The 23,416-nt window shown below is 38.4% G+C and overlaps 1 protein-coding gene and 1 pseudogene across 1 annotated transcript in view; both read right to left on the reverse strand.

Moving 5' to 3' along the window:
- Positions 1-14,700, reverse strand: part of TICRR (TOPBP1 interacting checkpoint and replication regulator) — a 39,927-nt gene extending 25,227 nt beyond the window's left edge. The window contains exons 1-7 of the mRNA XM_036735884.1: positions 14,041-14,700; positions 11,054-11,345; positions 10,229-10,467; positions 9,421-9,652; positions 7,261-7,393; positions 5,487-5,626; positions 3,155-3,376 (exon numbers count right to left, since the gene is read on the reverse strand). Coding sequence (XP_036591779.1) covers positions 3,155-3,376; positions 5,487-5,626; positions 7,261-7,393; positions 9,421-9,652; positions 10,229-10,467; positions 11,054-11,345; positions 14,041-14,700 — 1,918 coding nt within the window. The remainder of the gene's footprint in view (positions 1-3,154; positions 3,377-5,486; positions 5,627-7,260; positions 7,394-9,420; positions 9,653-10,228; positions 10,468-11,053; positions 11,346-14,040) is intronic.
- Positions 14,701-19,637: 4,937 nt separating this feature from the next.
- LOC118829617 lies at positions 19,638-21,168 on the reverse strand (annotated as a pseudogene).
- Between the last annotated feature and the right edge of the window lie 2,248 nt (positions 21,169-23,416).

Raw genomic sequence — 23,416 nt, forward strand, 5'->3', positions numbered from 1 at the left:
AAAGTTGCCAGAAAGAGAACAAGAACCAACTTGACATTAAAATATGCTGGGCCACTACTTTAAAAGGTGCAAGTTTAAATCAAGTCTAAGAGTAGCAGGGTATCACTTACAAAGGACCTTTGTTTTGGAGATTCCTGACATGCTTGAAATAAAAAGCACTGAACCTGGAAGGACAGGACCCAGTTCAAATACTGGCTCTGCTACTTACCACCTGGGTGACAGTGGGCAAATCACTGCATTTCTGTGAGCCTGTTTATGAAGCTGTAAAATAAGGGAGCGGACAAGATGGCTCTAAGGTCTCTTCCAGCTCTAGATCTATAAATGACTAATTTCAAAAAAGTTGTAAAGTCCAACCCTTTTGTCAGATTTATTACAGAGAATAAGAGACTAAAATATGGCTTTCTATCGTATTTGTGCTTAGGAGGATACCATATGTAACATGACTCTGTATCCAGAAGCCAAGGAGACTGACACATTTAAGAAATAAGTATGCGTGTAGATGAATAAACAAATACTGGGAAATCTGGGTCAAGAAGACAGAAACAATTTCATTCTGTAAAATTTCAGGTTCTAGCATAAACAATCATTTCCTTTCAACAAAAACAGAACTGCTTTTATGTTTTACATTTTTTTGTCTTTAATATGCTTTACTGGCTTCTGCTTTTAAAATTAATCTCTATTACACATTTACTATCTTATCTTGTTGGCTAATTTGTTTTGTGTGTAGATGGTCTAGATCCATAACTAAACAATGAGCCCTTTGATAACACTTTATATTTTTTCCATCACTAAGAGCACACAATACAATATCAGATCACTGGGACTCAATAATTACTTTTGTTTCATTTTCAAAACTTGTATCTTGTTTTTAATGATAACTGTAGTTTTTAGCATCATCTCCATTTCTGAATATATCCTTTCCTTTCCTTCCCCTACTCAGAGACCAGTTCCTTTTCATAAAGATTAGAAAAGAGGAAAAAATGGAGTTCAGCAAAACTGATAAAACACATTGACCGCTCCTAACAGTATATACACTATGCCATATCCGCTGTTCCTCACCTCAGTAAGTAAAAGGACCCTACCCTGAAGTTGACTTAGTAAGTGAGGTGTCACTGCCTAGAAATGCTATACCACAAGATAGTCCAGCCATGCTGCTGCCACTCTCCCCTTCTGGCCTTCCCTCTAGCCTGCTTTACCCTCTATAATGCTGTCCAGCTCCAGAGCAGGTAGCCTCATTCTTTTCTTTCTATCAAGCTTCCTTTTATGTTTGTATTCCCCTACTAGAGTACAAGCTCCTTGATGGTAGAGACTATCTAGTTTTCTTGATTTTGTATCCCCAATTCTTAGCACAGTACCTGGCACACAGTATGTGTTTAATTAATGTTCCACCTATATAGCTCAATTCTTCTCTGGGGCAAAATTTTGGGATTCAGTCAATTAAAGGGAATGAAGGCTAAGATACAATTTAAGATTATAAAATTATGAAGGATATGCATCGGATAAAATATCAACTTATTCTTCAACTTCTATAATAATGAAAAATGAGCTGATGGTCAAATGAAGTCTCAGTTTTGTTGTCACTTCTCTGTAATCTGGGTCTATGGGGTTTGATTTCTTGAGATTAAACCCTAAAAATGGAAATGATAGTTGTATGGAACCTCAATGTTGTTGTTACTTCTCTGTGATCTGGATCCATGGTGTTTTATTTCTGGAGATCAAACCCTATAGGCTACTTACTTAGGGACCAAAAAGAATCAGAATAAGGAAAATACCTTTAGGGTAGGGAAAACTGGCCCAAGGGTCAAAGAACACTTTATAGGAATCTTCATCTTCATACTAAATTAATGAAGCACGGTGTGGAGAACAGAGATGAAAACAGCTCATGTACCCAGTCTCATCAGACTGTTCTTCAAGACTGACACAGAAATTACTCTTACTTTTATACTCAAAGCTATTCCTTCCAATTTCAGTACTAAATATTGACAAGGGGATAGAAAGGCAATATATCCATAATCTACTTTTGTTCACTCATACTATTTTTTTTCTGCTTGGAATATCATCCATCTCCAGACTAAATTCCAACTCATTCTTTAAAGACCAACTCAAAATGCCATTAGTCCATGAACTTTCCCTGGTTACCTCAGATGATCTCCTGGGAACCTCAATTAATACTGCTATTCAACTCTCTAATGCACTTATATAATACTGTTTGTGTTACAGTTATCTGTTTAGGCTTTATCCCCTTACTAAACTATAAGCTTCACAAGAGCAAGAACCATGTTTTACTTGAAGCATGTGTCTCAGGGTTTGGCACAGCAGAGGCTGAATAAACATTTGCTGAATCTAAATCCTACACAAACATCCTTTGACGATACTGCTAAAACAATACTTTCCATATGTGTATGTGATTATTTTTTATGATAACTCAGTTAACTATCAGACAGGGATTAAAATTCAATGTGTAAATTGCCCCTTCATTTATACTATCTCTCAAGTGAGATAATTCTGTACTCAGAACTCTTCTGGTCAAACTAGGTAAGAACTAATATATTTGTGAAACTGCCTGGACACCAACAGATTTCAAGAAAATTCAACATCATGAAACTGCAGTTAAGGATAAAGTTTGGATGTCACCCCACCTGTCCTACATTTTCCAAAATATTCATAGCAAGCTTTTTTGTAGAAGCAAAGAGCTGGAAACAAATAAGTGCTCACTGACTGGGCGATGGCTAAATGATGTTATATGAATGAAATGGAATATTATTCCGCCATAAGAAATAACTAATAGGCAGAATTCAGAAAAACATGAGAAGACCTTGAAGTCAACAGAACTAGGAAAATATACATGACTACAACAACGTAAACTGAAAGAACAATAAAACAAAACTGAACTCTTATGACTAAAATAACCAAGCAGGACTTGGCAAAGAGCTGAGAAAATCAATTTCCCCTCCTTTCAATGCAGAGATAGAGGAGGAAAAAGCACTACTGCAAAGTGACTATGGTGAAAATCAAAAGGTACCATTAAATTATATTTTAAAAAAGAAACAACACATTTAAAAACACCTTCAGATACATGCCAGGGAATCTACTGCAATGGGCCTCTTATCGGTCAACCATGCAGCTTCAGCTAACTAGAGGGTGTAACAGGTACCTTTAGGCTTAGAACTTTTCAACATTTTTCCTCTTTCTTCCAGTTTTTCATCAGTTCTTCTAGAGGTTGCCTTTTGGACTATTTTCTCCCCAGTTGAAGAAGATGGGCTGCAATCTGGCTGAAGCTTCTGAGCTTTTACATTTAGCCTTGCAACATTCAACATCTTCAGAGACCGTGACATACTCTTCATCTTTTGTCTGACTGGAGTACCAGGGACCCCCCCTGGGAAATATCAAAGGAAGAAAAAGGAATTTTCATTTCTAAGAAGGACAATTAAGAACTTATTCAAACCATTCTACAGAAGTATTGCAATAAAATGCAAGTACTACAAGAAAACACAAGAGACATATAATAGAAGAAAAAAAATGGAGTTCTTTCCATTTAGGCTTAGGAACAACAACAAAAAAACCCACACCATGACCATGCACAACTTAGCATGTTTCTATAGATTTTCCTAAATCTTCAGAAAAAAAGAGTGATCTTAATTTTCCATACAGCAAACAGTTTTATATTAGGACACTAGGGCAACCCCAATGAAGATTTGTTAATTTCAGTTCTAGAAACTAAAAACTGCCCATCACTGAGAAATTTGCTGTTTCAAAATCTACTTAAAGAGACAGCAGTAGCCCCAAGGAAGACTGACTTTTGGCCAAGATGGCTGCCTGAATGTAAGGAGGCCAGCTTCCATAACTCTACTCTAGCAAAACCTAAAAATCATACCAGACCAATAGTATTCACAAAATCTAATGAACAACTACAGTTAAATGACTTCATCAATTCCAAAATGGCATAAAAAATTGGTAGAAGCCAACAGACAACAGGAAAGGCAACAGTGCCAGCAAAGTCAGTGCCAGGAAATTAGATGGAAGGTTATCAGTGTCATCAGACAATGGTCAGAAATATCAGTAACCTGAAAGTCTTTCTATCCACCTCCACTACCTACACTCTTGAAACAGCCCCAGCATTGGAAGCCACCCCAAGTGCAGCATCAACCAGTCCAAGTGCTAACTTGGTACTAACTTAGTACTAACTCAGACTAAGACACCCCAGATGCAGGGGCTCCAAGATCCCTAGTACATTGTACTGAGATGCTAGAGGGCATTAAAGACCTGGCACTCTGAATTCGAAGATCCAGGGTGGGCCTAACCCTAGGAGGTGAAGGTAGGTACAGGAACCCAAATAACCTAGGTTGATATCAAGCAAGGAGCCAAATATAACATGCATTAAGTGGTAGATCCTGGTCCTGATCCTGGTACAAAGTTTCAATTTAGGAACTAAGACTGTAGCGATGAATAAATACAAAATATATACCTCTATAAATAAATACAATAGATTTAGGGATACTGAAAAATCCAACCTAGAAAGAAAAAAGTAACTTTATAACAATGTCAAATAGACACTTAAAAGAGAAAAAAAACCCGATTTTTCTACTTGGACTATATGAATACCTAGAAGAAATGAAGAGAAAAAAAGTAAATAAAACCTCTGGAGGAAATAACTAGCTTACCAAAGTAACATGCTGCCTCCAAAGTAGAACAGACCAACCAAAAATTAATGATTGAACTAGACAGCAAAAAATGTTAGAACAAAATCAAAAGACTGAAACAACAGAAGAAAATGTGAGGCAACTGCTGTCAAAAACAGCTGATCTGGAAAACAGGTCAGGAAGAAGGAATTTAAGAATTATAGGACCACCTGAAAATCATGATTAAAAAAAAAAGACTGGACACTATTTCAAGAAATCACAAATCAAAACTACTTTTATCCATTAGAACCAGAGGTCAAAGTGAAGCTAGAAAGAATCCATCAATCGCTTCTTGAGAAAAATATCAAAAGGAAAAAAGTCACAGGAATATCATACCCTAAATTCAGAGCTACCATATCAAAGAAAAAAATTTTTTATAAGTAGTTAGAGTTGAAGTACCAAGAAGCCATAGCCCAGATCACACAAGACCTAGTAGCTTCTACTATAAACAGAGATTTTTGAATACAATTATTCCCAAAGGCTTACAAGCAAGAATAACTTCCCCTGTGACGATAATGCCTAAAAATAAAGGTGAAAAGAAAAAAGAGAGCAAGTGAAATATTTTAAACAATGTAGAGAAGAATATAGAAGGAAGTAGAGATAAACAAGAAAATTTTGAAAGTAATGGGCTGAATTCATATGCGTTTAAAAAAAAACCAGGTAGTATGGAATAGATTCAGTTTCATATATTATTATTCATTTTTTGTGTTCTAATTTGCATATGGAAATACTCATTTTAAAAAATTTGTTAAGTTCAGACTAAAAACAGTTTTTAAGGAAGAGAAAGTAATTTTGTTCTATACATACGTTTCTTTTTGTTATCTTCCTGACCAACTGCAGTAAACTCTTCACAAGATTTTCTCTGGTAGAACTCAGAGAGAAAATGTGTCAGCTCTCCTTCTGTCTTAGAAGATTCTTCTTTATTAGATGAGGTAGCCTGTAGTAACCTGTTAAATAAAAGTCAAACTATGGTTCACACACATAGTCAAATAACTCATTTATTGTAAAGCTTTATTATTCACAAAGTATTTTATTCACAACAATCCTGCGAGATGAATATTATTAGTCTCCTTTTACAAATGAAGAAAAAGATTTGCCCACAGTAATACAGCTAGCTAAGCGACAGAGCCAAAACCAGGGGGTGGGGAACCTGCAGCTTCGAGGTCACATGTGGCCTTCTAGGTCCTTGGGTGTGGCCTTTTGACTGAATCCAAGTTCTATAGAACAAATCATTTTATTAAGGGAATCTGTGCTGTGAAGTTTGGATTCAATCAGACGGGTGCACTTGAGAACCTAGAGGGCCATATGTGGCCTTGAGCCTGCAGGTTCACCACTCCTGGCCAAGACTAATCCCTAAGTCTTCTGGGTTTGCTCAATGTGCAAACTGCCTTTCAAAGGTCAAAACTCCAGATGTCTATTAATGTTTTTAAAAGAAGCAAATATTCTTCCAAAAGCCTATCAAAGCCCAATATTACTGCTAATATCTTATTGTGAAAGGACAGTATATTACTTTGAAGCTTTTATGCTGTTATGTTTAAACTAGTTGGCCACATATAGCAAGTGATTTTAAGAGTGTCTCATTACCTAACGTGAATGAAATTAGTTCTAAATAATTCCATTGGATTATATGGAAAGTTAGTTTTGGATTATTGATAAAGGGTCAGAAAGAGTGGCTAATTCACTTCTAATTTTTTGCCTCTTGATCATTCAATTGTCTTAAGACCGGGAAGAAAACTCAAGTAGAACCATAACCAATCAGTGAAAGTTCAGTGTCTATGGAATTCTGATAATAGCATAACTTTCAAAATTCGCCCCATCCTTTGCTCGTTGCTTTTTACCAGCTTCCATTACTTGATGTAATTTCAGGCTGGGGTGGGTGACTATGAGAACAATAAATGTATGTAGCTATCATAGACTAAACCCCTCCTACACCCTATCCTTTACAGGCATGTAACTTTGATCGGTAAATATGTGAGTAGAATTAACACTCATTTTATGGTATATATTTCTAGTTTACCTACAGATTACATGCCAGAAAAATCCAATAGATTAAGGTTTTGCTAGACCAAATTCCACAAAGCACATGAATCCCGCCATCTTGACAAATACTTATTTCACTGGATAAATTTCACCATAAACAAATGAATTAAGCCATGTAGGAGGATAAAATTCTCTTCAATGGTGAAGTTAAGTAATTCACTTCACCAATATGACTCAACATGAAGGACATCAAAAAGAAAAACCGACACTCTGTAGAATACAATTTCCAATACATATCGAGTACTGAATATATAATTAAACTGATTATAGTGGACACAATTATTTCAGATAATCCAAAGAATAGATTTAAAGTAATTCCTAATTGCCTTTAGGTTATATTACAACATTTTTGGAAGCAAATTCCTAACTATTTTTGCTCAGGTTGATATTAAAATATGTTTGTATTCCCTTAGCATGTGTCAGCTGGACTTTAGAAATTACACATTGGAGAATCGTATTAGCTAATTAGATAATCCATATGCAGATAATCGAGTGTTAACATCAATAAGCAAGCAATAGACAGAGAAACAAGATGTTTTACCAAAATGATTCCATTAAATTTGAACTTGCACCACTGTGATTAGAGAAAGGAAACCACTTTTCAACAACTGAAGATCTCCAAGGATGAGTCCGGCCAAGTTCCTGCTGGGCCCACTCAGGAACAGGAATATCTACTTGGAACAAAAAAAGCATCATAGACAGGAGAAAATAACACATTACAAACAAATTGAAAAATTTAGAAAATCTGACCTCCCCTCCCCTCTTTAATTTCTCTCCCCAGCAGCCAAGTCAAGAATTATTAAAAAAATTTTTTTTGTTGTTTGACTCCTAGAAATTATGAAATGTATCTCTGGATTGGGGTTCTTAATCTGGGTCCAAAGAACCACAAGAAGTCTGTGGATAGATTTCAGGAGGTCTGTGAACTTAGATGGGAAAAAAGTTACCTATTTTATGTATTTAAAAATATTATTCTGAGAAAGGATCCATAAGCTTGATCAGACCGTCAAAGGGGTCCATGACATGAAAAAAGTTTAAGAAGTTTTGATAGATGTTAGATAGATAGTAATAAAAGTTATATTCAAGTGCCTATATTTCTTATTTTTAAATTATATTCCATAGAATCCTCCATTAAAGTACTACTTTCATGCCTTGTGATGTAGAAGGACCCTGAATTCTTGAAAGCTACATGTGTATAGTGTGAGCTTGAACAGGTTTTAATCAAGCTGGAAAGCCTGGTGAGAGATCATGTCTGTTATCCAAGGACCAGCCTAGCTACATTTTGGGACACTCACTGCTAGACTGGTCACAGTGTGATGAATATTTCTCATTAAAACTCTTAAAAACTTCTACTTCACAGAGGAAATTAGCACCTCCATTGACAGAAGGAGTACTCACACAAATGAAATTTCAAGGTACTGAACTACTCTCTAGAAAATGGTTTAAGCGTAATAAAATGTCTAATAGTATTGAGTACATGATGAAAAGCAAATTAGAAGAATCAAACTTTTGTTAACTCATTACTATTTCATTGCTAAAAATTAGAGATTTTTAAAATTGTATTCTGAAATGGAATTCTATTAGATCAGATCTGGTAGGGAAATTTTTTAAATATGGCTCTCTCCTCCAAAAATACAACTGCCAGAATCTCTTTCTCGTGACCTTCTGGTTTTGAGAAATATATTAAAAACTGAGAAGAGATAGAGCTTAATAGGCTGAGGAAATCTTATATTGCATAAAGAACAAAAAGCTTACCAGTTACAATACATTTCAACCAGAAATGTTCTTCCACAAATAGAAAAAATAATTTAAATTGACACTCTATAACATAGCTAATGACCTTGGATTATCTGCGAGACTGACTAAAGTCAGTGTCTTCAAATATATTCTGAGACAAAGTCAAAGTACAGCATGGAGATCAAATAAAATATTCTGCTTCCCCTTTATCCAACAAGCAGCTGAATGGTTGCATTCATTTGTAAAACACATGATTTCATTTGCTTATTTAAAAATTATGTAAAATGTATTTACACTTGTGATCTACAACACTCGAAAATTCAGCAAGGTTTAGGTGAACAAATTTGACTTCATTTTTTCATGGGGTCAGTTTAAATTAGAGTAAACAAAAAAAAATTGCTCCTAAATCACCACTGAATATGCTCAAACATACTCAACTGCTATAAACAGTAAAGTTTTCACTCTAATGGCAACAATGCTAAGGTAGCATGAAGTAGCGTAGAAAGCCCTTGGATCTGGAGCCAAGCGATTTATGTTTGCTTGATTGCTGGCTCTGCTACTTATTACTTATGCCATCTTGGCAATGTTACTTAATTCAAATGTAAAATGAAGGAATATGAGATCCTGGAAGTTTTTAAGGTTTTTAATCTGAGGTCCATGAACTTGCTTTTGTTTATATTTCAGGAAAATTGGTTTCCTTTATAATTCTAATGCATTGAGAAATAGTATTCTGAGAAGGGGTCCATGGCACAACAAAAGTTCTGGAACTCTATCTGTTTGGTGATCTCCAAAATTATCACTAAGGTCCTTTCCAGCTCTAAAGTCAATGATCCCATAAGACCTGCCATAAGGATGGGCAGATACAATTCAGTTCTGCTGTGATTTTTTGTTTTTATGGACAGAGAAAATAAAAAAAGCTTACTTAAGGATACTAGATTTCAAGTTTAACCCTAGATTATGTGCTTACCAGAAGTATTAGAATTTTCATGTGAATTATGAATTTGGTTCAATACAGTACTTATAACATCTGGGAGAAGGTAGGTTGTATCCTGAGGATTCTCTGTCATATGTTTGTGGAGATTTTCCTGGAATTCATTGTGTTCATTTCGAAAAACAGTGAGAATTGTAGCAGTGATGGAAAAAGGAGATAGAATTCCAGTACAAGGTGGCCATCCTTCACCAGGAACTACATCAGCAACCTACACGTGGAAAAGGAAATCCAAAAGATCTTAAATCTATCATTGTGATGTCCAGACCAGAATGTAGGTTAGTGACAAATTAGAAGTTGAAAGTTTCTTTTTACATTTATGGTTAGAGAATGGTGTCAAACAGCAAAATATCATTTCACAACAGGGTCAGTAGAAGAAAGCAGGTAACTGACAAAATAACTGAAAACCTGGATTACAAAACTCCAAGGCAGCAAGTGCATTTTCTGGTTTTTGTATTACTCCTCCATGAACTTTATCTCATACTAGTCCATCTGGAATCTAGAATGGTGTCAAATGGGCACGTTTTCTTTCCTGGTTCCATATTTCCATATCTGTATCTATATATCCATACACACCCACACCCACACAACGTGCACAAACACACACACGCACACACACGCACACGCACGCACCAACATTCACAATTATCATGGCTATACCTTATGTTTTCCAATAATTTGGGGAATATACTTCACTATGTCAACATAGAAAGAGTTGTAGCTTCTCTCTTAAACAAAACTATATATGTAATATTTATATAAGTAATTTTATATAAACAATATTTACCAAATGTAATTCTTCAGCTGACAGCCTTCTAACAAGTTGCTGAAATAACCTCCCTTGCTCTGATTTCTCATTTTCCAAGCTCTGTAGCATCCAACTTTCTGTGCCAACGCTGCTGCTCATTGGATGAGTCCAGCGGGATACAGTGCCATTTAGGAAAATACTGACTGGTCTCTGAAAGTTCCTTTGAGGCATAGCTAAAGGCTCAAGAGTGACTGTCCAAGTCTGCTGAGGCTCATTACCTGTTTTATAAAGAATAACATTAAATTTCAATTTAAGAAACATATTCATAAGAAAAATGGAAAAAATAAATGACTTTGTCAGTTGTGATTCAAAAGCAATTATTTGATTCTAAATTTATACTACAGCTATGGAGCATCAGCAATAATGCCATTGGTTCTGCAGAGGAAGGCAAAGAAGTAGCTAAGGGAACTACAAACAATAGTCATGGATTAGTATCTAGATGATGTCTTCAAAATGCTGGTTTAGAAATTCATGGGAAAAGAATTCAAACATATTTATTAATCATAGACAAGGAGACTTTTAAACCCAAACTCAAAAAGCATAAGGGCTAGCAACTTCTATGTTGAAATTCACCATTATTCTATGGCTTCTTTGGCATGTTTACATCTTGACTCATTTCATAAATACTTGAATAGCCATGACATCAAAATATTTCACTGTGTACTTCAAAAAACAGCCCCTGACCTAAAGGAGCTTATAAGACTTAACTAATAAAGAAGCTGAACTGGTTTGCTCACGGTCACACAGAACAGAGAAAGCTAGTACTCACATTTAGTTTTTTACTTAGCTCCCTTATTTTCCTACCTTCAATAGGCAGGAATAATGTGCCTTCTATCTGTGGGAATGATGCCTGGTATCTGGGTGATGGGCACAGCAAGCAGTTTAAAGTAGAGTCAAATGGCAAGCTTGAAATCCATGGGGAGAACTGGAGTTGAGGAGGTCCCTGGTCGGCATTCACCCTTTCACAGTCGGACAACTTTTCACCATCTTGATTAAAGCACTGGGCTAAAATTTCAGAAGGCAAAACAGTTCCTCCTACACGGTGAAACAGTTCAAACATTGTCCAGTACCCGTGGTGGTCTGGGGAGTCCTGCAGCTGAAATAAAATCAGTCTCAGGTCATCAACCAGTAATGCTAAAGGAAACTACAGAAAAACCAAATCCATACCAGCATTAAAAAAATCAAATTATTTAATTAGCATATTTAGTCAGCAATTACAGCTAGACATTTCCCCACTTTGGTCTAGTCTGAGAATGTAGTATGGAGCATCCATACCACTAAGAGAATGTCCACCTTTCAATTCCTCTCGAAGATTACCTTGCATTTGATTTGTATATGTGCTGTATATATACACTTAAGACTGTAAACTCTTTGAGAGCAGTAGTTTCAAATTTGCCTTTGTATATACCCAGCTCTTCATTTAGCAGCGCCTCACACACAGCATCAGATGCTTGTTTATTGCCTGAATATAGGGAATAAAGTATTTTATGCAGCTTTTGTGACACAGAATAGAGTTGCTACAAAGCCCACATACACCAATGAAAATTCTGTGCAGTCAACTGACTTAGCCTGAAACTTAAATCCGTTTCTGGTCATAAGGAGGTTAGGAAATTTTTATTGCTCTTCAAGTTAGGGATAACGTGATCTATACTGTTAACAGCTGCTTAAATACTGTAGATAAGGAAAACTAGGTGGTTTTTTTTTAAGTGACATAAGTTTACACAGACCAATAAAAGGTCTTTTCCTATTTCTTATAAAGAATACTTGCCCAATAAGAAAAATAAAAGTGATACAAGGCTTATAGGATGCCCAATTTGTTCTGTTTTTTGACTCAAATTCAGTGATGGCTAGGACTTGTAATAGGTCAAGGGCCCCATCTGGTTCACCTATTTCCAAGCAGCATGAAACACAATAAAATTCTAGAATGAAGGGATTTAGAAACACCTGGAAGTTTTTTAAAAATATTTTATTGATGCTTTACTTTTTTTTAATCGTCACTTCCCAAATATCCATGTCCATAAGAATGATCCCTTGTAACAAAGCATAGGGAGGCAGAACCAATATATTGGCCATACCTTAGAGTTTGTTTGAGGGAGAGTTCAACAATTCATTGGGCATTTATTAAATCTTATTATGTGCAAGGTACAAGTCACTTACCTTCACTGAGTTAGGTATAGGAACTGAGGGACCTGTGATTTCAGTGATAGAGGAGAACTCACAGATGAAGAAATTCCCTCTACCAATGTAAGTTAGACCTTCCCTGCAATTTATAATCTTAGAGAGTTAGCCAAAGCACTAAGTGGTTAAATGATTTGCCCAGGGTCTCTCAAATAATTTGCCTTCTGACAGAAATAAGTCAGAGGCTGAATCTGAACCCAAGTCTTCCTGTTTCTGAGGCTAGCTCCTGAGTCACCATACTATGTTGCTTAAGACTTATCACTAGCTTCTGCTAGGTGAAGGGCATTCCTACACATCATGTATTCTCAATCTGAAAGGATCATAAGCTTTAGAGCCAGAAGGAAAGCTACAAGACATTTATTCCAATCACCTCATTTTACAGATTACAAAATCGAAGAGTTAAGTAATCTGTTTGGCATCACATAGGTAGTAAGTGGCAGAAATAGGATTTAAAGTCAGGTCCTCTGGCTCCAAATGCAATGTTCTACAAGTTCAAGAGCAATAAGTTAGTTGCCCTAATAATTAAAGGGAATCTATGATGCATACACAATAACTATAAGAAGCAAAATCTAATAAATACAAAGAGATCTAAACAAAAGAGCTATGAAAATTTGAGATGGTGGAGTGTGTCCTAAGGAGAATGGCTCGAGGAGAGATGGCATGTGCATTGGGAAGAGGCAGAGAGTAGAGAGTTCATCAGATGTCAAGATTTGAGTTCATCAGCAAACATTTCTTTGGCATCTATGGGAAGGGAACAATGATATAATTGGTGATCTTACCAATTCTGAAGTCAATTCAACTTTGATTAAGTACTTACTATACATAAGGCAGAGGCAGCATAATTTAGTAGGTAGAGAGGTAGAAACCAGGAAGTAGAAAGACCTGACTTTAGATCCTGCTAAGTTTTAGTTGGGTGACCACAAGCAAGTTACTTAACCTGTAAAGTACATCAGGTATCTACTTAGGACAATTATAGATTAAGTTGTACTGGTGGAAGGAGTACCTCCATGCTAACAAATTTGAGAAAAGTTTTGTGACAGAAAGCTGTCCTTGATTGAAGATATGTGATACAGGCAAAGGAAAGTCAAAGTGCCACCAGAAATATGAAGTAGGAGATATCAAATAAGAGTCATTTCACAGAAGAAACCGAGTCCAAAGAAAGTTAAGTTACTTGCCCAAGGTCACACAACTCTTTAGTGTAAAGCAGAGTTCAAAGAAGAAAAATCAAACACTCTACACATACTGTGAACGTGGGGAAAAAAAAGAACCTCTACTGATACTGTGGTGAAACACTACAAGGAGTATTTCTGCTTTATAAACGACCCGAATGAATAATTTATTTCTACTTAACGAATAAGAGGCAGCTTGCTTAGAAAAAAGAACATTATATTTGGAATCAGAGGACTTGGGATCCAAAAGGTTGTGGCACTAACTTTGTAATGCTGGCAAAGTCACTTTACCTCTTTGGGTCTATTTGCTTAAATATATAAAATGAAATGGCCGACCTAGCTATTATCAGTTCTTAAAGCTTATGGTCCATCACTTTAAGGCACTTAACAAAAGCTCCATTTTGTCCGCACCCACAAGCATTTCCTTCTGTGTAACAATCTCACCTTAGACGTTTCAGTAATGTCCACCCAATAAAGAGAAATCTTTCTGCCCATCAGAATTTCCTGGACTCTCTTGGGCAATAGCTTTTCCATGACCACTTGGGTGGTGGGCAGCAGGTGCTGGGAATGGGCATCGCTCCTGGCCACAAACTGCAGAAGTTCCCTTTGGGAATGAGGGCACGGGGAAAAGAGGAAGACGGCATTCATCAAGCCCCTGAGGTCGGCATCAGCCCCTCCAGGCTCATCGGGGGACCCCAGTAATCGTCGCTTGCTGCTTCTTAGGAAGGGCTTCGTAGGCGACGAGATTTCGGGCAGGTCCCACTGGTAATCCAGCAGGGTTTCCGTCAGGACGTTCTGGATGTGGGTGGCCCTAGTCGCTGGGCCCGGCAAGTGAGGCCGCTGGGCCCGATCCCCGAACCTGGCCTCCAGTTCTTCCTCGAAGTCCTCCCAGCTGTTGGGCCCCAGCTCACGGAAATCCGAAACCCGCGACGGCCGGCTACGGGCCCCCTGAGAGTCGAAGAACTGGAAACCCCAGCGGACTCTGCTCAGGCCGAAACGGCAGCTCAGGTAGTTCAGGACCCGCAGGGCGACCAGCTGGACATGGTTCTTCCTGGCGGCACCGGCGGTGTCCAGCAGCAGCAGCACGTTGTGACAGCAGGTCATGGTGCCTGAGAGGTGTCCGCGCACCCCTCGGAGGTCAGTACCACGCGTCCCCGGGACTGCCCCTCCGAGGTCAGCGCCGCGCAACCCCACCTCGGGGCCGCCCCTCCGAGGTCAGCGCCGCCCGCTCCGCCTCCTCCAGGCCCCTCCAGGGGCCGCGAGCCCCTTTTCCAGTTTTCCAACTCCGGGACAGTCGAGTTTGTACTCCTCCAGTCAGAGTGCCCAAGTCCGTGGACTTCGCTTTCCCCACCTACAGCACTCCTCTTAAGCCTCCTCGGTGGCTCTGGTTGTCCTACAAGGGTTTTCTCTTTCCTTTCTCTGACTAAAACCTAGGATCGGGCCTTTCTTACCACACCGCCACCGCCATTCTCTTCTTCCCTTAGTCAAATGCCTCCCGCGCTCCCTACGAGATGCTCCCATTGGCTGAGGAAGCTCTTAGCTCCCGCTCGGCCCCCAACTAGACTCTGTTTCTATTGGCTTCTTCCTTACGTAGATCAAATGAGCAACGCCCCGACTTGACGCTAACCGGAAGATCTTGGAAGAGAACTTCAGCTCTGATTGGGCCTGTACCGTGACATTTACATAGGGCGGGGTCATTCCGGAAGAAGCTGTGTGCTCACTGGCCTGAGTTCTGAGTTTAAAATTTAAAGACTTGTGGGAGGGAGAGGGGGGAGTTATGAGGACGTGTGAATGCGTGCATACGTGCGTGAGTGTTGTGTTGTGTGTGCGCGTGCGTATTTTTTGTGGGCGAGGAGGGAGTGATGGTGTTACTTCAATAGGAAGAACAGGGTTGGGGGTAAACTGTAACCAAAAATATGTTACTGTGTAATATAAAGGAAAAAACAATGAAGCGTTCAGGACTCTGTAACGTGAACAGTCTTGGTCAGGAGAAGAGATGAAAACACTATTTCCTCATACCATCGGAGGGGTGGGGACTGAGTAGAGCATATTTCACACAATGTCAAGACAGGTTGTGGGATCGGTTGGTTTTGCTGAGCTTTGTTATTATGGCGGGATGACTGCAGAGAGGGATGTATAGAAAATGACTGATGTCATTACCTTCCGTTCTGGATAAACCTATTTAAATTCATGTTAGATCGCATACCAAGCTCTTTGGGCACAAGTACTGTCATAGTGGCCGGCATATAGTAAGTGCTTAATAAATGCTTGTTAATGCAAAAACAAGGCATCAGAAATAGCAGTCAGCAAAGTGCCAGCGTTAAAAAAAAAAGGCATGAACAGCCCCTGCCCACAAGGAGGTTACATTTTAATGGGGGACAACACATGAAACTAGGTATATAATAGACAATATATACAGAATTGCTGTGTTTGTCCTTCCTTCTGGAAGAGGACTATGACATCGGAAATGATGACATGACTTGCAGTTGACTTTGATTTGAGTGAGGGAGGGCTCTGCAAGGTCACCAGCCTCACTTTCTCCTCCAGGGCCATCTGGGTTTGATATTCACCAGGATGACTGGAGATGGCTATGTACAGAATATAATAAATGGGAGGTAATCTCAGAGAAGAGGGCCCCTCGTAGCTTGAGGAACCTTGGCAAGGGTTCAAAGGTGGGATTTGAGCTGAATCTTGAAGAAAGCCAAGGAAATTGAGAGATGGAGAGGAAGAGGGAGAGAATTGCGGGCGTGGGGGACAACCTGCATGTTGACCAAAAGCAAAGCTACGTGAGATGGGAGAAATGGCAAGTAGGCCATCTAGATCTTGTAAAAAAAAATTGAAAAGGTAGGAAGGAGGCCAGGTTTTAAAGAGTTTTAAAGAGCCAGGAACTTTATATTTGATCCTAGTTGGTAATAGGAGTGTTTCTAGTTGTGAGAAGAGAGGACATGGTCAGACTTGGAAAATCACTTGGTCACCCAAGCTGTTGGTTATGGTTGTTGTTCAGTTGTGTCTGACTATGTGACTCCATGGACTTTTGTCCAAGAGGTTGCCTTGGCACAGATACCAGAATGGTTTGCCATTTCCTTCTCCAATATGTCCCCACTTTACAGATGAGAAATTTTGGTAAACAGGGATTGAATGACTTGCCCAGAGTCACACAGCTACTAAGTCTTGACTCCAAGCCCAGTGCTCTATCTACTGCACCACCTAGCTGCCTCAATTGGTTATGGAGACTAGACTTAATCTGTGTCTTGCTGACTTCAAGGCTAGCTTTCTGTCCCTAAGCTTCCTTGATTGCGCTGGTCATTTTCTTTTGGACTGGAGCTGAAATTTTTTTGGTGCTGGGCAGTGGTCTCCAAACTTTTTTTGAAAGTGAGCTCCTATCAGCAAAGTTTTGGGGTATGTACCTTTAATCCATCAACCAGCATTTATTAAGTAGCATTTACTATGATTCAGGTGTACTCTTAAATGAGTGTAGTGAGAGTATAGATTTGAATTTTTGAAAACTCTTTTGGCTTTTCTTAGTGACATTCAAGGTAGCTAGGTGGTGAATTGGATAGAGTGCCAGAGCTAAAGTCAGGAAGATTCTTCTTGAGTTCAATTCTGTCTTCAGACACTTAGTAGCTTTGTGACCCTGGGCAAGTCACTTAACTCTGTTTGCCTTAGTTTCCTCATCTGTAAAATGAACTGGAGAAGGAATGGCAAACCATTCTAGTATCTTTGCCAGGAAATCCCAAATGGGGTCATGAAAAGTTGGATACAACTGAAATGATTGAACAACAACATTTACTACGTGTGATGCTAAGCATAGGTGATATAAAAAAATCAAAATTAGTCCCTGCCTTCAAAGAGCTTGAATTCTAAAATTACATTTTAATTCTAAATCTGTCTAAATATATTTATTGATGAATCTATTAATGTCTTACTGCCCTGATATTACGGACATTATAAAACACAAAATAGGAACTTTAAAAGGATGAGATAAAGATGAATTAAACAATATTTAATGGAAAAAAAAACCAGTTTGGTTGGACCATAGAGTTCAAGAAAATAACAAATGTATGAGGCCAGAAAGGTAGATTTATTAGTGACAAAAACTTTTTGCTCTCACTAAAATGTTGTTAATATTTTAATATTTTATAAAACACATAACATTAATTAGTAAGAGCAATAAACCGACAAAAGCCTATTATATACTTATTACAAGCTAGGCACTGTGGATAGAAGTAGAATGAATGAAAAAAATCCCTTCTAGAAAGGAGCTCACATTCTAATTCAGGAGACAACATGTTGAATATACGTCATTTTTTAAAAAATCCCTGTGCGTGTACTGGGGGATGGGGAGTACTTGAAGATAATAATTCTCTGTTAGAAATTAAAATATTCAGTTGATTTTGTTGAGGAATTTATCAGCCTGGATTTCTGGAGAGACCAGGGAGAATCTCACCCACCAGCTGCATTCACTGGCATCAAATAACTTGAGTTGCCAAATTGAAAAGAAAAAGCTTTATTCACATGCAAAGGAAATTTGCTTGCTGGTAGCACTTTCAGCTTCTTAGGGTACAGATTTCTTTTTAGTAAATGTTCAGACTTAGTGTATACAACCAATCACCAGCTTTCTGTGGCGGTTTAGAATATCTAAGTAACACATTTCACAGAAGGGAGAGGAAGAGGGAGAGAGGAAGGGAATCAAGCAGAGAGAAAAGGGAATGTTTTTCAGGACTATTTGGGATGCAACTGGGAGTATTTGTTATTGGTATGAATAAACATTCCCTGTTCAAGGGCAGGAAAGAAAAGGAGTTGACCAAATACTTTTTACAATTGTTAAAGAAATACCCTTGTTCTAATTTTTCAATTCAATAATTTATTAAATGCCTACTATGTGTCAGGTACTATGCTTAGCACTGAGGATACAAATAAGAAAAAGAGACAGCTCCTGCCTTCAAGGGGTTTATAATCTAAAGCTGGAAGAAAAGTGTATATGGGGAGGCACCAAGGGTGTCTAGCATGGGGACATATTTTCCATGGACTAGAAGTCAAATAGAGCTGCTGATGGAAAATAGAGTTGTCAGGAAGGTTGTGAGCCCTCTATAAAGGAAATTTTGGGGAGTTTAGTGCTATGTCCTCCAGCCTTTGTATCAGAGAAGGGTGGTAACTGATAGTGAGTTGAAAAAGTGTAGACCATCAAAACTTGAGTCATTCTTTGTGGTCGTGAGATTTCAGGTGATCAACTATCCTAGGGGTTGAGAGGATGGGATGGAGTGAGTGTGTTGTTCCCTGGAGTAAAAAGCCAAGCAGAGTGAATTTATTTTTAGGTGGTTTGTTTTGATACAATAGATATTTAATGATTGGATGAAATATATTTCAAGGCTTTAAGTTAGATAACATTTATTTCCTCCCCCAAACAACTACTTCAACCAAAGGTATAACCTAGAGAAGTAATTTTAATATTAAAAATTAGTCTATTTTAGCTTACTTAATAATTCAACTATTTTGTTCAAAAGAAACAAAACAGATCATTCAAAAGAAATTACTCACTGTGAAACCATAACAAAACTACCCTTGTCTTTACATTTATTTATCAAACTTCTAAATGTGTTCCTCTAAACAATCACAAAATAATTATAAGTCAACAAATAGCTTATAAAGTTCTTGAAACATTATATAAACCCATCGCAGTTGCCCTCCAAACTTTTTCCTAGTTCTTCTAGTCAGAAATTTGTTTTCTTTTTCTGGCACATTCTTAAAAGCACTGTCTTATGCATTATAGTTCTTAGATACTAAAGTTTAAAAAATTTTTTAAAATCTGAATATCGCAAAAATAAAGAGACAACACCAGAGTTACATGCTTGAGGTTAGCAAATAAAAATAGTTTACTTCTATGGGAAATGAATTATAGAAAGGAACAGCAGAGGTTACTTAATCATTACTCCTGGAGGAACTAGTACTTTCATACCTAACTCCAATATCTCTTGAACCTTGGCATTATTTTTAGTTAATAGGAAAGCATTTCTCTTTGTAGGCATCAGGTTAAGTTCTTGTTAGTTGTGGAGGAGGGTATAGGTGTTGAACAGGCCTCAGCATTCCCCCAAGATGCCAACTACAGACATGGTGATTGAGTTATGGCTGATCAGTTGTTTTTGGTTGGATTATTGAAGGGGACACTTAAACAGCCGCAGCTCTTCTCAAAAAGATGCTGAGCATGTTCTTTAGGGGAGGGCAGAAGAGTAGATAAGGCTGGAGAGTGCTTATGAATAGTTGTTTTGTTGCTGGATGCTTAGCCATCTTTCTCCTGAATTGCACAAAAGTCATTCTTCTCTTTTCCTCGCTGGATTCTTCATCCTCCTGCCTCCTTGTACTGTTGAACACCTTAGTACAAAAGAGCCTACCTATTTCTTCATCAACCTCTGTTAGGTACGCGTGTCAGAATGATGGGGTGCTTGTGCTTGGACCCCAGCATTAAGACCATGTCTTTGGAAGTCGTCCAGTAGGCCCCTACCCTGTGAGAAAATTTTCCCTTGTTGCAGGCCTGACTCTGTAATTCCTTTATCAGAACAGACACAGGGTTACTGACCCAAGTTCTCTCTTTAGAGCCAGATGCCCAAGGGCCGTGCCTCTGGTGACTAAACAAAAACTGGCTTTTCTCCCTCAATGTCTGGTATCAACAAAGTTATCTCTGCAGACTCCCTGAATTTTCCCATCCATAGACCATAGGCACCTACTCCCAAAGAGACCCCTGGCATATTCCTTAGAAATCCTTAGATTACCTAATTAGTATTGTTGGCATTTCTTTTCCCTGTCCCTTTTCCACATAAGCCCCAGCACCATCCTCAGTAGCTTGCAGGTTCCCTAAGAACCCTTGCTCACTTTGTTAAGTGTTACAATAAACTTTGCCACTTGGCTCAGAGACGGCTTTAGTGCATGAATTTGTTCCAGGCAACTCCACCTTGTACCATGACATTCTCAGGGTTCCTATCACCCCAAACTTCATCAAGAATACTACCCAAGCTGCATATGTACAAAAGGTGAAGAAGGCCTCAAAGAATTCCCATTCTTTTTGTGTACCTGAAACATTTTCTTTTCCACAGACTATGTGATGCTTGTTGGGCATTCCCAAACCTAAAACAAGGATCCAGTACTTCTGGGCAAGGTATTTCTGTGACTTTTGTAATTAATCCCATCTCCTTTTTCTCTATATGGCCTGCCATGTAGCTTTTGGGCTGCTTTTCCAATCAAAGTTTTTCCAGATAATGAGATAAGTAGTATAACAATGCCATGGGGAACTTGTCAAGATTCTTATTCCTCATAAATATTGTAAAGGAATAGATACACTGCATTTCAGTATCTTGTAATAAAAACAAGGCAACATATTTAGCATCATCCAGATGTCATTTTTTGATCATTTATCAGTTCCTTTGGTTGATTTATCATCTCTTTAGTAAATCTTTTCTTAGACAACCTTTCTGAGATTGTGCTATCATTGTGAACAAAGTGAATGGATTTGCCCTTCTTGTGTTTCTCATTGATTTCTGATGCAGGCATAAGATAGCTGCGTGACCTTGGGAAACTCATTTCATCTCTGAGTCTTAATTTACTTCATCTTCCTCATTTAAGAATGTTGGCATAATGATAGTAGTACCATCTACCTAATGGTGGGGATAAAGGAGCTTCCTACCCTATTGAGGGGCTCAGTGGTAGTGGCAGAAGGGTTGCCACTCTCTGACCTGCTGCTTGTGGAGAGTCTCTTTAGATACTTCTTTACTGAAAGCTACATGATATTATCAACAAATAATAAATCCTAACATTCAGTGAATGTAACAGCTTTTCAGCAGGAGTCCTGTTGTAATATTTTCCATTACACAATGAAAAAAATAGGCGAAAGTGAACTGTCTCTGACTTCAACTCCACAGACAGTTTTCATTATAAATCCATTCTTCTTCCTTTAGAGAGGGTTCACAGCCTTCCTGGTAACTATTTCTAAGACAGCAAGGTTGAGGCAATCATTAAGACATAGCTACATGGGGTCCCCTATCCAAGGACAACAAACAGTTTTTACAAACAGTGAATGAGATCACCTGCTTTTTTGTGTGCTTTAATGGTTTGTTACTTTGAGCAATGTAACTAGCCAAGCTGGTGAATTTATTTTTAGATACTTCTTTGTTGAAAGATACACAATGCAATCAACAAATATGTCATAATATTCAGTGAATAGAACAGCTTTTCAGGAGAAATCATGTTGTAATATTTTCTATTATGCAATGAAAAAACAGGCAAAAGTGAATTGTCTCTGATTTCAATTCAACAAAAAGTTTTCATTATAAATCTTTCTTTACATGGTTCTGCTTAATGGATGATATTATACCTTAATTTCTTATTTAGGTTTGTCTATTTTAGTTGTGTTTTTATATAACTATGAGGAACAGCAAAAGGGTCAGTTCCGCTGAACCAAAGAGGGCAAGGAGCAGGAGTAATTTCCAAGGCTGGAAAGGGAGATTGGTACTAGGTTGTGAAGGGCTTTAAATCCCAAATAGATATTTTTATATTTCAGGCAGTCAGTAAACATTTTTTAAACACCCACCAAATGCCAGGCTTTCTTTTAACTGCTGGGGATACAAAGGCAAAAGAGAGTTCATATTCTCAAGGACCTCACACTCAAATGGGGGAGACAACATGCAAACAATTATGTACAACAAGTTATGTACAAGATAAATTGGAGATAATCACAAAGAAAAGAAACTGAGATTAAGGAGGATTAGGAAAGGCTTATTGTAGAAGGGATTTTAATTGAGACCTGAAGGAAGTCAGGAAAGCTAGGAGGCAGAAATGAGGAAGAAGAGAATTCCCAGCATGGGGGACAGCCAATGAAAATTCATGGAGTTGAAAGCTGGAGTGCTGTGTGCAAAGAGGGCAGTGTCACTGAATTCCAAAGTTCATGGAGGGGAGTAAGGTGTAAGAAGACTGGAAAGGTAGGAGTTTTGAATGCTAAACAGAGGATTTTATATTTGATTCTGGAGGTGATAGGGAGCTACTGCAGTTTGTTGAACAGTATGGTGATGTGGTCAAACCTGTACCATCAGTTTGACAGCTGAATGGAGAATGGACTGGAGTGGGAAGAGACTTGAATTAGAGAGACCAACCAGCAGGCTATTGAAGTAATCCAGGAATGAGGTAAGTAAGGCCTGCACCATGGTGGTTGTTGTACTAGAGGAGAGAAGAAGGCATATATGAGAGATGTTAAGAAGGTTAGAAACAAAATGACTTGGAAAATGATTGACTATGGGGGAGTGAGAGAGAATGAAGAGTCAAGGATAGCACCTAGGTGGCAAACATGCATGCCCGGGAAGGCAGTGGTACCCTTCACAGTAAGAAGGAATCTAGGATGAGAGGAGGGTTGGGGGATGGGAAGATAATTAGTTCAGTTTTGAAAGTTCAAGATGTCTATAAGACATATAGTTTGAGATGTCCAATAGGTAGTTGGAGACGTGGGACTGGAGGTCAGGAAAGAGGTTATGGCTGGACAATAAATCTGAGGGTTATCTGCATAAAACTGATAGTTGAATACATGGCAGCTGATGAGATCACTAAGTGAAATAGTATAGAGGGAGAAGAAAAGAGGGTCCAGGACAGAGCCTTGGGGGACACCCATGGTTAATGAGCATGATCTGCACGATGATCCAGGAAAGGAGACTGAGAAGGAGCAGTCAGATAGGTAGAAGGAGAACCAAGAGTGACTAGCGTCATAGAAACTTAGAGAGAATAGAGTTTAAAAGAGGAGAGGGTAATAAAAAAAATGTCAAAGGCTACAGAGGTCAGTGCCTCC

The sequence above is a fragment of the Trichosurus vulpecula genome, chromosome 8 (assembly GCF_011100635.1).
Source record: "Trichosurus vulpecula isolate mTriVul1 chromosome 8, mTriVul1.pri, whole genome shotgun sequence".
Lineage (NCBI taxonomy): Eukaryota > Metazoa > Chordata > Mammalia > Diprotodontia > Phalangeridae > Trichosurus > Trichosurus vulpecula.